General features: G+C 37.0%; 1 protein-coding gene across 3 annotated transcripts in view; it reads left to right on the top strand.

The window, feature by feature from the left end:
* LOC139124206 (uncharacterized) overlaps positions 1–16,071 on the top strand; it is a 75,326-nt gene that overhangs the window by 24,757 nt on the left and 34,498 nt on the right. Inside the window, exons 17-23 of one of the 3 annotated variants that reach the window (XM_070690344.1) lie at positions 1,159–1,266; positions 5,101–5,209; positions 6,144–6,216; positions 7,273–7,330; positions 8,200–8,270; positions 8,566–8,641; positions 8,830–10,667. The exons of the other annotated variants lie outside the window; for them this stretch is intronic. Coding sequence (XP_070546445.1) covers positions 1,159–1,266; positions 5,101–5,209; positions 6,144–6,216; positions 7,273–7,330; positions 8,200–8,270; positions 8,566–8,641; positions 8,830–8,991 — 657 coding nt within the window. The 3' untranslated portion in view covers positions 8,992–10,667. Of the gene's footprint in view, positions 1–1,158; positions 1,267–5,100; positions 5,210–6,143; positions 6,217–7,272; positions 7,331–8,199; positions 8,271–8,565; positions 8,642–8,829; positions 10,668–16,071 lie in introns of those variants that run through there. 3 annotated transcript variants of the gene reach the window in all.

Here is a 16,071-nt window from a genome sequence, read left to right as displayed (position 1 = left end):
GTCCTTCTTTGGTTAAAAGATCTCAATGTGTTGAACTCGGGTGATTTTTATTCTTCGCTGGATGTATTTTATTTAACATTAATATACATCATTTAATGATGTACTCTCCTTTGAGCGCACACAGTACTGATCACAACCATTGTAGTAAAGTAGAGGATCAATTTCATCTACAATATTTGTAATATCATTATAAACCTCGTCACTTTCTGTAGTATTATTCTCCAAGTTAGACAACCCTTGAAAATGTGAGAACCAGTCAGCTGTTGTAATATCAGGTAGAGGGCTCCTAGTTTATTTTCAGGAGAGATCCATTTGTTTAGACTTTGACTCAGTAGCAGCATTCGTCTATTTCTTCTCCTCCTTTCTAAATTTTGTATTCTTGGAGCTACACTTACTCATTTTTACAGCATTCGATGGCTCTTTTGATCAAGCCCTTGTCCCTTTGACTTTGGCGTTGACGTATTCTCTGTAAAAACAACGTTCATACGTTAATTATCACCTTTATATTTGGCAACTTTACATTCCGTTTTCGTGCGAGGTGGAGCTGTACACAACTCTTCAAGAAGTAAAACAACACTGCCATCAAACTCGTTATTTACGAGTGCATCTGGAAATTCATTAACTGAGCTGTCGGTGCTTTCGCTATTCCAATTATACTCATAAAAATCCGAACTGTTGTCGGTGCCTCAAAATATTTTTATTAAGCAGGGACACTATGTTAACCAATGACATGTACAAATTTGTAGAATTATTTTGAGAATTTAACGTTACAATGCTATTCTTACGTACAATGGTTGATACATACATACATACATACATACATACATACATACATACATACATACATACATACATACATACATACATACATACATACATACATACATACATACATACATACATACATACATACACACATACATACATACATACACACAAATACATACATACATACATACATACATACATACATACACACACACACACACATACATACATACATACATACATACATACATACATACATACATACATACATACATACATACATACATACATACATACATACATACATACATACATACATACATACATACACGTTGTCTAACATTATGATGGTGTCAGTGTACTTAATGATGCAGTTTTCTTTTCTTACAGACAGAGTTTCGACGTGAGGGAGATCCATATGGCGATTGTAAAATCGGAAAGGATGACACGTACATTGATACAGTCTATGGTTCAACAAATGATAAATATTCAGTCATGGTGAGAATAATGCATTAGATTCCGTACAACTATATACTTTTCATTTATTTCTACTTTCTCGTTGTCTTTTATGCATAAAAATTTTCTTAATTCAGCGCAAAGTAGTATAATTTCCTTCTATATTGCATATTTCTGACCCCTTCGTGACCCTTCATCGTTGTTTTGGCACTTCTAAGGGACCGTCTCAGATTGTCGCAGAAGTTCAAAAAGCGAAATTTATTCGTTTAGGGGGGGGGGGAGGGGGTTTGACTTCCATTCAATTAGCGAACTTCACTTTCGCACTTTCATTTGTGATCACAAGTTTTCGTGTGTTTTATTTAAATTAAAGAAAAACTGCACACTCGTGCCAACAAACTTGTCACTGTTTCCATCTCGTCTGTGCCCCAAAACAATTTACCGATAGGAACATTGTATCCTAAACATTTCATTCATCAAATTATACAAAGACAAAAAGTATCATTTTTCTTTTAAATGTGCTATTTATAAGCGTCTGCTCTAACCACTAGATGTCTTTATTCTCACTTGTTATGCACCTGGTCATAGTCGTTTTGAATATGATTGAACATGCCTGGGCCCCTTGTCAAAGTTTCTCGCTTATTTACCGCCCCTACCAAGTACAAATTGCGTGTTCACAAAGACAAAGAACAGCACAAGAGATGCAAAAAGGGAAAGTAAAATAAAATGAAATTTTTATAACGGTAAAATGCCCTGTTAGTACTCAAATCTGATCGATTACTTTAATTGTAATGTGGCAAGGGATATACGTCTTTAGTAGCTATAGCAAAATGCAACATTGTCCTCTCAGGTAGACATGAACATTTCGCACTTTGAAGTTTCGTTTAGGGGGAGGGGGGGAGGGGGTTTTGATCTAAACGAAGAAATTTCGTTTCTTGAACTTCTGCGACAATCTGAGACGGTCCCTAAGTATTCAACATTTTTACAGCTAGACAAATGCTGATATTTACTTGAAAGTCAGCCACATGGGAAAATCGGTGTAGGCATCTCGGATATATAGCTGCTAAACGATAATACCAGAATTAAGGTAACTGAGGGAATGGAAATAGCGAATAAATTAATTTTGATGCTTCTCTACTATTTTCCTTTCCCAATTTTACATTTCATTTTAGTAGCAGTAATGTGTGTCTTTTTGCTTTGTTTTTGCACTTAATAATTGAATGTATTTCCTGAAAATCTGATCCCTACATTTTGCAAATTATTTCACAGACAGTTTACAGGTTAAAAGCCGATAATAGACTACGCGATTTTCACTCATAAACCGACATGTACATTTTCAATTCTCGCTGCCGCCACACGAAATAGGCCTAAGCTTGAAAAGTTTATTTGTCTCTGCCATTCAACCTAGTCGTATTTGAAACCTGTCAACCATGAGTAATTGCTTCATGTTTAATGGATCTCTCAAAATGTCACCCAATTACACGATATTGGTGCCGGCTAACAGAATTTGTCACGGTCTTTCTAATTTCACCGCTTTTGTACTTCTTGGCGATCGTGGAGACGCTGTGAATTCAATGTCTGTTAAGTGGCGCAGGTTTTTATGTACGGGAAATTAAATGCTTTAAGGCAAGAAGACATGTAACTCTCTGATGAGTGTGCTAGCTTATGAATTATAAATTACATACACTATAAAAATAATAATGTATCACCGTGACGGTGATAGGTTTCCTTCTAAACCAGTGTTGTGTTACATTCTACTAACAGTAAATAGGACAAATTTATCTTATCGTACATGCTCCTATTATGACAGCGAATCATTAAGTATGTTATTTTTATAGATTCAATCATACCATGGATGAAAACAAAATACAAAGTTGTCATAATGTATGCGTAAGTCAAAAACCTTCGACAAAAATAGTTGGATCAACTTTTGCGTGTGAATTATTATGGAGTCAGGCTCAATCAGAATTCAACCGTATAACAGTAAATAGAAAACGCACTCGTGGAGAGGCAAGAGAAGTATCAGATTTTTGAAAACAAACTGAACACACTCAATAATACATGAGTGCATTGATTCTAGCCGATAAAATTAGCTCCAATAAAATTACATTCGGATTTTTATGGGAAATAGCACCGCTTTTCAAATCGCATTGATATAGCTGAAAGCTTTTTCAGTACCTTTGTTTTGATAAAAGCTTTTTCTGATACTTGCCCAGACATGCGCCGGCAAAGTTAGAAGTTTTGAAACAGAAAAATACGACATATAAAACCGAACACACAAAGCAAATTTAAACCATTCTCTGTGAAAATCAAGAATAACGATTGGGGGTCACCGTACAAATTTTGGTACAAAGGAAACAAATTACCCAATATTTACACAATAATTTACCTCGAGCTCCTTCCGGGCCATAATGGACGAAAGAAAACTTTGCACACCATAGTGTACGCAGTCAAATAGGATACATTGTGGAGTGCAAAGTTTGCTTAAGTCCATTAATGGCCGGAAGAGGTTAGATTATTGCCATAATTTTATAATTTCGTCAATGTCAGGGAATACGTAGCTCGAAAACATTCAGGGCCACAATGTAGGATAATCGGATACGTTATCGGTAATTATCTGGGAATGACGTCACAAAGCTGTAATATAATTAAGCAATAAATCACACCAAGCGGCGGTAAACTTATACACGACATTTTGACTGGTTTACACTAACGGGCGATAACGAGTGCATATATGGACTGAAGTAGTCAAGATCGAATAGTACACTCGTTGGTTTATTACTTTTATGTCACAATATTATAGTGACATTCTTGCGTGAAAAGTAAAAAAGGAGTTTTTCTCTAGCTGAGAGCACGGTTAAGTTGTTTTCACGTCTCGACCAATCAGGTCATAGTATTCGCGCCATCAATATACTGGTCTGATATAATTACCGATAACTGAAATTCGAAATGGCCACATTTCCTTTGTTCGCACTACGGTGAATAAAACTCCCAATATTCACAGAACTATGGCCATGAAAACTTCATTTACTCCGTAAGTTTCAAAACGAGCCCCTTCAAGTAATAGGACAAAGGGTATTGTAAAAGTTTGAGAACCTGAATATCTGTAACTAAAATAATCAGAAAGGGACTAAGAAATCTGTATTGTTAGCATTAAAGAGCCATATCGAAAATATTTAATATATACTTTAGTGTGTGATCGATCCCCGTCTACATGATGTAGGAAATCGCATTTCCCAATGAGGAAAATAGGTTTTCAGCGACAATGTGTATTTGACCGATCAAAGTCAACTAAATAAAATTTGACATATGAATGGAAACAATGCTGACTATCTAAGATCTGATTTGGTCCCTCGATGTTTCAAAACAAAGTGTTTATATATAACCGTATCGGTTACTTTCCCAATCGACTGTTGAAAAGTATTATAGAGCAAATTACAGTTCAAATGCAGAATTTATTCAATACAAGCCCGATGGGGATAGGATATTTACCGACACTCGATCTTAGTACACCACAAAAGCTAACTCCTAAAACTGTAAGGGGTTAATTTTTGTCATTTTGTGTAGTTGACCACCGTGCATGTTGTGTCTTCTACGTTAACGTTGCATTTTTTAGGTGAATCCGTTCTGTTTCCCTGCAATGCCGTATGCCGAAGCATGCTGAAATGACGGATATTCAGCTTGCAACGCATCTTATATAGTCTTAGGCACACGGCTGTTAATACTGAATAAGCTGTTACCCGAACGTGAGTGAAAATGTTACTGACGACCATGCTAACGACAAGTCCATAATCATCAGCCGAATGCAGGAATTTCAACACAGTTTATGGTTTATTAATCAGGATTAAACAGTGATGCATACTGTCTTTATTTCACTAGGCCTGTGAGAATTCCTGTTACCAATACATGTTAGCTCATTATTGTGGATGTGTCGACACTATAAACGACATTGATGCTCCCCTGTGTCAAATACTTGACACGTCTCAAGGTAGGAAATCCAATATCGATGCCATTACTTTATTTTGAAGGAATGTGCCCCACAAGGATTTCTTTTCATATAGGCGATAAAGGCGTGGTGTTCTATAATTATTGAAACCACTTGTCACTCATGTCTTCTTTTGTGGAGATGTTTCATCTTGACCTCGATTATAATTTCTAGCTGCAGCCAAAACATTATTGCCCTCGATTCAAGCTAAAACATCGACTTGCATGATTTACTGTATTTTTAGAAATATGCTACTCATCCAATTTAAACTAAGTCGGATGACATGTAGGTTGCTTTTATTTCACAACCATACAATACTATGTGACGTTTATTTGACGTAGAACATTAAATTGCCCTTTCAAAGAAATGAAATATTAAGCAGACAAAAGTGAACAAAGAGTTGATCAGGGAAAGAACGTGAACAATATCAATATTGTCAATTAACACTTTTCTGTCGGCCATTGACATAATTATATTTGAAATATTCAATATACACTCATGTTATGGGCTCAAATGTACTTGTTGATATTAATGAGTAGATTGGTACCTGAAAGCCTCGCTATATTGTTAATTTATACGGGGGGTAATGGCATTTGCAAATGCCAGTGAATTATGAAAACAGGTTGCAAGCACGTTCACCAAACTGGAATGAAATGTTTTATAAACGATTTCTGTGCTCAGTAATGAATACGTCACAGTAAACATAGCATGTTTTAACATGCCATGGGTTCATTAGAAGAAACTATAATTATATAGAGAAACAATCTCGGAAAAACAGGCAATGTAATACTTTAACATGGAGCTTGAAGTCCATGGACTAGCCAAATTATCCGAATAATAAACAAATTCATTCATCATTCATTCTCTCTCTCTCTCTCTCTCTCTCTCTCTCTCTCTCTCTCTCTCTCTCTCTCTCTCTCTCTCTCTCTCTCTCCAGATCTTTGTCATCAACTGATATATTATTTCTTTCAGTCTGGTCTCTTGCCTTGTGAATGTCCAGTGGAATGCAGGTATTCAAAACCAAATAATCGCCCTTTAAGGTAGTAAGCGCCTCGGGAATGAGAGACTTAAACTTTTGTTCGAACTTTCCACAACAAAACTTTCAACCACAATCCTACCAAATCAATTATAACTTTAAGAGGTCACCATGCAAAATACACAGTACAAGATTAACAAATTACATCACATTTTCCCAGATTTCAAATTCAAAATGGCCACCAGCCCTGTGTTGACTGTATGGGAAATATAATTTTTCGTCTCCAAAAAACTAGGAGAGTAAAATTTTTTCTTACTAAGTGAGATTTACAACGAACCTCCCACAACCGGTAGATCAGGAATATCTGTCGCTGTGGCGCATACTACCTTAACCCCTTTAAATGCCGTATCTTTTCCCCACCAAAATTTTAGAGCAACATTTTGCCATTTTTTAGAATTTTCCTGTACTTTTTCATAATTTTGAACAAAATGGACATCACATTTCATCGGCTTCAGTTTTTAATCAAAAATTTTGCAAAAATCTGAAAAAAATTGACTTTGTTATATTTTGTAAAGATGACAAAAATTGACTTTGGCGCTCAGAGGGTTGAAGAAGCCGTTATCTATTAGCCTTGCCTTCTTAGTAAAGCTTAAACGATTTGTTCGATAAAATGTTCGGGAACTAATACCCTTGAAATAGACAATGTCAACATGAATTAATGCGAAGACAGGGGATTCATGAATGTTTCTTTGAGGAAATTCACTCATACTCTGCAATAACTGATTACATTTCGGACACGCAACAAAGGTGTGCGGACAAATCTTTCTTACTATGACCTAATATATTGACATGAAAATTAGCAGTGGCCGGGTGCTTTCAAGCACAAAGTTAAGACTTTGCAATCCAAAATCAAAAATAAACAATTTGTTCTTATCTTGTAATGTTTATAATTATACGAAATGTTAAAACGAGACTATGACAACAGGTCCTGGACCATATGACACGTCGCACTGTTACATTTCTATTTCTCATGTCTGTAAATATTTTTGATGCAATGATCGTTGAATTATTTCCTCATCAACGTATGCAGCGAGGACAGATACCTGATGACCATATCCCAGTCGCAGTGGCCTTCGGATGCTTATATGGTAATACTTCGAAATGACACGAGAGAGAGAGAGAGAGAGAGAGAGAGAGAGAGAGAGAGAGAGAGAGAGAGAGAGAGAGAGAGAGAGAGAGAGAGAGAGAGAGAGATTATTTATACATATGTATTGTGAACATTAGTTCAGAGTTCTGAGATACTGCAATCCTACATATATGTCGGACGTTTTCGTCCATTTTACGGGGCCACCTCTCTATTGTAGAAGAAATACAGCCAATAGCCGACTACTGATTACTCCCGACATCCTCGTAGGGCCATAGCAACCCATGATAAGTGAAGCAGATATTGAATACCAATGCATAATGTCAAAAATGGATACTTGGCCTATTTTATGAATTAATAAATATGGGATATATTTATCCATTGTCTGGTATCTCATACACTAAAAGATCCATCGTTCGAAGGCGCACTCTGCACCCTTCTAGAGCGCCCTCGAGCAACGGATCTTGCAGGCTAGGTATCTCATTGACCACATGTTCAGGAGCATTTGCTCAAGGTGATTAGGTGGACGTCGTACAACACAAGGAACAGGCCTATTCGCAGCACTATTAAACACTGTCTTCAGTGATGATTTTCACACATTTTAGATTAACCCTTTTCGCACCATAATGATGCAGGAATTCTATAATTCTATATATTCAATTCAGTGTCTCCCGCCTTACACTGACATCACTTTTATCAGCACCTGTGCAACTGAATTTTTTTCTGTTCCATTAAACAGTACTGCGTATATAGTAACATCGAGCTACGGCGAAGTAACTGATCTTTGCAGCTATAGTGTTGTCTTGTCTTTTCAGTTAACGCATTTAGAAGTATTTGCCTAATCTACTGCCTTATTCAACTTGTCTCTCACAGAAAAAGCTTCTGAAATTGCTGAAGAGACGGAATAATAAGACGGAGACATTAGTCACCGATGAAGATGCGAGGTAATTCATTATCTTGTGATTAATACTAAAACCCTTCATAGGACAAAAGATGTATTTTTTTGCTCAGGGAAACAAAGATGTGGTCATGTTTTCCACCTTGATATATGTTGAAATGTGAATATGACTTCTATTTCTATGTATTGTGTGGAATGTGTGATATTTTTGTTGACAAATGTGTTTAGAGCGTACCAAAATTAAGTTATCAACAATTGCATAATAGAAGACATAAAGCAATATACAATTTCTATTCTCAAATCACATCTTTATTGTTTTAATATAATTGTCTCTATTGCAGATCGAACTTGATCAGACTTGAAGTGTATTTTGAAACTCTGAATTATGAAGAAACTTCGGAACACCCAAGCTACACGGTTCGCAATTTTTGATGTCTTTCATTCAACGATAACTTAAGTAACAATTAACATACATTTATTAAGATGATATTCAGGCCGATTGTGTTTCTGAAAGAATTCTGCTGAGAGAGAGAGAGAGAGAGAGAGAGAGAGAGAGAGAGACTTGATCGATGAACATTCAATGATACTTTTACATTTTTACACAGTGGGAAGATCTTCTCAGCGACATCGGAGGTACCATGGGGCTTTACATCGGCATTTCGCTCATGACTATTTGTGAATTGGTGTCTTTCCTGGCAGTGCTGCTCGCCAGATCTTTTGGAAAGAATGACAAGAACGCCATGCATGACGTCAATGGCACTGTATAAACAGTCTACTGATGTACACATTTTGTGTTGGACGGAAAAAATCATGCATGTATTTAGCATTGGGAAAGCAGCTGTTTATATTTGATTTTCGTAAACTTTTTTTACCGATGGCATAATATCAGGATATTTTTATGTACTCATTCTGTCATGATATTTGAAGTGTTTTTAAAACTTGTTGATTTATGTCCGCAATGAGACTTTACCTACACGCGGTGCATATTACCACAAGATACCACGATTTTAGTCACTCACTTGTGTCTTGCATGATAACTGAACAACAAAAGGTTACTGCATACTATAAAAGATACCCAATATATGTACATATTTATAGTGAGTATATTTTCACATCCTGTATGGCATACGAGCTATGAATGTCAAAATCAGAAAGAAAATTGATATTTCTGTCGACATATTAGTGTGTACTTGTTTACTGAGAAAATCGCATATTTGTATAAATTCTGCAGTTCAAAGAATCAAAAGATAAATATGTAGACAAAGTCCCATATAATGACCTTCCTCTCAACTCAACGAAGTACTTTCAGTGTCGTTTGAATACTGTGTTAAAGTAGGATGCGCCCCGCGGAAAAATATCTCGAACTTTTACATTATCTTGTTGATCTACCACTTGTCGGGGTTCATTTTGAAGCTCAAGGACTAAATAAAGTTTTCATGGATCTAGTGTAGTTAAACTTTGGAATTTATCTTTCCCTATCGAGATAACGCTTGGTGGCGGCCACTGGGAATTTTTAAGTGGCGGTAAATATCAGGTAATTTGTTCCTTTAGTACCAAACTTTGAAATGTTACCCCTATATTTGTTCTTGATTTCGAACGGGAATAGTTTAATTTTCATTAAGGAAAAATTTCAGTTAAGTAATAAATTTAAGTCCTTCAATTTCGAGGCGCGAGAACCAGCTTAACAGAATTATTGTACAAATATAGGTAGTGTCGAAGGATTGTTTAAATTACGTAATTTTAGCTGACATCAGAGAGAAACGAGCAGTTATCAGGATTTTTTACTTTTATGTTTTTTATATATATTCAACAATTTCCCAGTAATCTCTTTGATCGCATTTGAACTTTTTTACAATCAATCGTATTGAGACCGCTGTGTTGTGCTTGCTTATCTGAGATGGTTTTCGCAATAAGGCGTAAGAACGACAAAATATTTTGGTCAGTAATTTGGTTTATTTCAGCGGTATTATTAAGAAATATGTAAAAATTTGAAATACTTCTCCGTTACCGTACTTTAACTTTGAGGGGTGATATACGGGCGAAACTTGTTTTTGAGATACTGGTAACATTTTATACCGGTATATATTATGTTTGCTGCACCTTGTGTTTGCGCGTTGGTGCAAAGCAAGTAACCCTGATCTACATACATTTGAAGCAGCACCTATCTATCTCTCCAAGTCATCGGTGGACTGTCGCCGATTAGTCCGCGGTCCTCAGTCAAGTCAACCTTGACACGTTCTTCGCACAAGACGAGCGCGAGCGAGCTTGACTATGACAGAGGTGAGCAGACTGTTCGATGCAAATTGTTGTGAGCAACCCGACATTACTGAGCATCTCAATACGATTGTGAAAATTGCAGTACTTTTTCTACTTATAATATTTAAGGAATGTTCAAGTTCATTTTGAGCGATTAAATGTCGGTCTCTGATTAGTTTAAATATAATATTCGTCTCTGTGTCTTTCCACAATACCACAATACTTAAGCTTTCTTTAATTTTCGAGGCCCGTTTCAAGAAAGAGTGGAGACAAACATTTTTGATATGAATAATACGGGCTTTTCTGGGACCTCTGGTTTGTTCTGTGTTCCCAACTCTAACCTAACGACTCTCTTGGTCGGTGGTAATTAATGCGAAACGCTTATCTTTATCCATTTCCTTTGGATCGGATATCTTCTTCGATAGTTCCGCCAGGCACACCCCAAGGCAAATTTGTGACAGTATTGCTATGACGCATTTTCTTTGTTTGATATGTTAAAGTGACGATACTTTCAGTAATGTAATTTTTCCCATTAAAATTTCCGTGTAATATTTTACAAATTTTGATGAAATTTCTGTAATTTTTAGTGGCTAAATGGACATAACTTTTCATAGGCTACACGTTTGCATTGAGTTTTGGGCAAAATATGAAAACGTATTGTCTAGATCTGAAAACAGTTGTTGCTGTTATATTCTATAAAGGTAACAAATGTTTACTTTGGCACTCAAAGGGCTAAATTCTTCCCGGAAAGCCTTTTGAAAACTTGTTGAAATCTATACAAATATTTTAATAGCCACTCCCACATTCATGTCGACATGTCTAATGTTTAGCTTGTCACCTCAGACTGTATGTGTGTAATATCCAAGGTAGTATGCGCCTCGAAAGTGAAAGACTTCAACTTTTGCTCAAACTTTCCACAGTGAAACTTTCAACCATTCTCTTACCAAATTAACAATAAAAATTGGGGGTCACCATGCAAACGAATAAACTAACATTTGCCAATATTTGGAATTCAAAATGGCCGCCATTCCTGCGTTAACTGTATGAGGAAAAATACAATGTTCGATTATCAAAAACCCAAGACCCCGATATTTTTCTTCTCCACGGGCTTTAAAATGAGCCCCACAAGTGGTAGAACAGAAAAGAATTGAAAAAAATTGACAGTCCAAACATCTGTTCCCGTGGTGTATTCTACCTGATGTCTCAAATGTAATTCATTTGTCAACAATAACATTGAATTGCAACAATCTGGTGTGTTTGCAAATGTGATAAGCTCACTTTGTATGTTGACACACTTCAGACGCACACTTTTGTCGAAGAAAATAGTGAATATATTAACAAATTTCCCTCTTCCTCCTAACTTACAAGCAGTTTGCGATGAGCCTCAATAGTAAAATCATATTTTGGCAAAATTCTCTTCGGAAATGATGACAAAAAGAGAAGTTTTCGCACAGACATAGGGATTACCGTTCACACGAGTACTCAATTTGTCTACCTGGCCACTGAGGGCGCGTAATCTTAACGTTGCTCAATTTGTCTAAATGACCACTGAGGGCGCACTAGTGACCTCAACAGAGCTGCCGTGACGGTAGTATTGTCCGTAGTGGTAATTTCAACTGTGTTGTTGTAACCTTCAAAGATATCTTCGGCAAGATTTTGTTATGAGTGTAAAGGAGATCAAAATCATAATGCAACTGAACTGATTTTTGTCTTCATGGATGAATACTTCGTGTAGTATTTGCATGATGACAAACAAAGTTGCGTTTTTAAATGGGTCGATTCTTCCGACATTATTTTTGTTTTCTCTTCTTTCATGTCTTCTACTTTCCAGAACATTCATTTAGACATTTTTCGTTTGCTTCACTTATGCATAGTTATGTATAGATGAAGTTCTTGTTCTACTCCCTAAAGCATGTTGAAATATCAACCATTTAGCTCAACTGTTAACACAGCAGCTACACATTTAAACTGCAGCTATCATACATTCGAATTTTAAGTCCATGACTTGTCAACAGCGATGCACTTTACACATGTACAGGATGAGCGCAACACTTTGTATCTCGACATGCTTTGGGGAGTAGAAAAAGAAACTTTTTTTGACTCAAAAACTAATTGTACTGAAAAATTAACATAAGGGACTGGTCGGTTTCTTCAGCTAGGGGTGGGGGTGTGGATCCAGGGTGTAGCTCTTTTTTTTAACTTTGGTGATTGGGTTCACCATGATTTTAATATGCTAAATTAGGTGTAAGTATTTTTTTGAATTAAGACACAGGCTGAAATTGCATAAAATGCGTCATACCAGCCACGAATTACTAGTACATCATTCAGTTACAGTTTTCGGCGCCGCCTTTGTGTGTTCAACTTAATATATCCGAGATAATATTATATGATTGTCTGTAGCAGGTAGTTTTTAACAAGTTAATGTTTGCGTTGAAATGTGAATAAAATGCATATGTTCATGAACGTAATGCGTATGTTATCGTTGGATACTCTGTGCGTATGTATGTTATCAACATAATTTCAACTAATAAAAGTGCTTGGTCTTGGGCGCTGAATTTCCGACGTTCCATTTCTCCAAAGTCTGTTTTCTGCATTTTGGGCTTAAAGTGACGAATATATCCAAATAAGATGACAAATATACACAAGTTGATATAACATAATAGCAATAACCCTCACCGCAGTCGGGTATACACGAGATTTTGGTACAATTCGCTTCATATAGCATCCGCTTATCGGCTTGTACGGTACTATATGTGGCGCATTATACAAAATCTTGTGTATAATCCCGGCGGCGGGGGTTATTGCTTAAATATATCAGAGATATCTGGATGTTTGAAAATGCAAAGTCTGTTTTGCAAATCATTATACCAGCCACGAATTGTATCATTCAGTTACATTTTCAGCGTACCATTTGGGCACAAAACGTTAATGTACCAGAGATATATATTTTAGAGATGTCTGGATGTTCGCAAATTTAAAGCCTATTTTACAAAGTATGCTCATCATCATGAATGCTGACAAAAACCTGATCCTTTACTGTTTTTTAATTTTCTGTGAGAACTCAGTATGAGAAAGCAACATGCATTAATATTTCATAATACAATACACTGACATTTTACGAAGAGAAAAAATTTAAGATATTTTTCTTTCTCATCGACGCAACTATTAATTCTGGTGACAGATTTCCAATAAAAGGTTGTTTTTCATGAGTAACATTATGAACAAAGTTTTTTTTTTCATTATTAGCTGTGTTTTTATGTTTTTAGGGTTGACGTGTTGACATCAAATTTGGCTACTTATAAAGCTAGCAGCTACTTATAAAGCTAGCACTTCTAGGCTTCTCAGGACATGTAATTTGAATGAAGCTGTAAAACCTATTTTCTTTGCTCTTGTTCCCCATGGTTTTAGGGGGGCGTGGATTATTAAAACCCGGGCACAGCAAACGCAACTTCTGCGTTTTAGGGGGCGGGTGTTCGTTGAATTCCATTACCTTACGCAAAAATCGCTACATAATTGTTTTTATATTGCAACATCTCGCTATACGTTTTTATGCATAGTAATATATAGCCCTACGTTTTTTGGCGTGAACCAGGCCAGTACGGCGCCGGCACTACATCATTTTTTCGACATACGTATGGTTCAGTGTACGGTGTAAATAACGTAAGAGCGACGCAACATTTTTTATTTTTGTGTTTCTCATCTCCCGACCGACCGTAAATTTCAGCTCCGACATGAAAATAAAAAAACTTTTTTGCGCCACCTCTGGGGCGATCATCCCAGCAACAGCACCGCCATCATCAAATTGTGAGATTGCAGCGACTCAGACTGAAAGGACAGAGAGCACAGAAGACTGAACTGAAAGACAAGAAATTGCAGTGACTGAATGGACAGAACATTCACTATAGGGAAAAAGCGCGTGACTAGAGCGAGAAACTGACGCTTTCTCGCAATCGGTGAGAATCTGTTCTTATTCTCACCGCTGTTGGTGAGAAAATTTTAATCTCCACTGGAGATTGGTGAGAAATGCACTCCTTGGCGAGAATCAAGTGTGAGAACAAATTCTCACCGGTGAGAATGGAAATTCTCACTATGTACAGCGAGAATTGAAATTCACTGGCGAGAATCATAAAGACTCGATCGCCGTTCGGAGTCTTTATGATTCTCGCCAATGAACAGCAAGTCTTGATGATTCTCGCCAGTGAATTTCAATTCTCGCTGTACTTAGTGTGAATTTCCATTCTCACCGGTGAGAATTTGTTCTCAGACTTGATTCTCGCCAAGGAGTGTATTTCTCAACAATCTCTAGTGGAGATTAAAATTTTCTCACCGACAGCGGTGAGAATAAGAACAGATTCTCACCGATTGCGAGAAAGCGTCAGTTTCTCGCTCTAGTCACGCACTTTTCCCCTATAGTGATTAACTGAAACAATACTACATGTTTTGTTTGGTTTACTTGTTTTTTATTTCGACCGCCCGCCCTGTCCGAATATTCCTCTGGAGATGAGAAACAAAAAATAATGATAGGGTCACCCTAACAATCATTTTGGATACACTGTTTCAATTCATTTCATTGTGTCACTGTCGAGTAAGCGCTGAACAAAGGTTAGTGTGCCGGGGTGGTTGGAGAGCGAGCGTAAGCATGATTTGGCCGAGCAATTGTGTCTGTTGCTTCTCTGCTAGGTGACTGCATTCCTTATGTTGTGGGTTCGAACCCGATTGAAAACACCGTATATATTCAGAGCGACGTAAAGACCGATCGTAGTTATGATACAGAGTGAGGCTTGGTTGGGTTTTCGCACTTCCAAACTTTCGTTTAGGCGGGGGAAGAGGGGAGGAGGTTGAGGCGAAACCCACTTAGTTGCGTTTACCGTATGTGTGCTTTAATAATCCACGGCTCCTAACGGCGTGAAAGTACTTTGTGATAGTTTCCGTTATAAAATTTCAGCTAAGCGTGCGCCCACGGTTAAAGTCAATGTTCGACAAGCAAGCGAACACAAGACTTTCTGCCGAACCGAACGACGTACTCGTAAATGTGTCACTGGAGATATACCAACAGAAGTGTTACAATTTCAACAGATACCTTTGCCGCTGTTTTGATTACGAGCCTACAGCAAACACATCGCACAGACTGTAACCACTGCAGTCCCCTTGGCAACGCGTAGTCTGTGGTTTATGCCTATGGTCATGACAATGACTAAAGGTTACGAGCGTACCAGTATAATTTGTGTTAGCGATCGATGATAATATCATTTAACGAGTGAATCTTAATAATCATTGGCAAGTGACAAGCCTCTCGATCCTTGGCAATAACATCTGAAAATATGTCAAGATGGTTTTCAAGATCGTTCTTCCCTACATTGAACATTTTTAGCTAAACGACCTGGTGATCGTAAACGTAGTATTGTTGCAAAATCGGATTATTTCTTACATTGAGTGATCAGTTACGCGTTGTTGACAATAGAGTAGCATCATTTGTCATGTATGTATGTATGTATGTATGTATGTATGTATGTATGTATGTATGTATGTATGTATGTATGTATGTATGTATGTATGTATGTATGTAGAAGGTAGAGAGGTAGGTCCAATTA

Source organism: Ptychodera flava (genome assembly GCF_041260155.1).
Source record: "Ptychodera flava strain L36383 chromosome 23 unlocalized genomic scaffold, AS_Pfla_20210202 Scaffold_23__1_contigs__length_28996876_pilon, whole genome shotgun sequence".
NCBI lineage: Eukaryota > Metazoa > Hemichordata > Enteropneusta > Ptychoderidae > Ptychodera > Ptychodera flava.
This window is presented reverse-complemented; position numbering and strand designations above follow the sequence as displayed.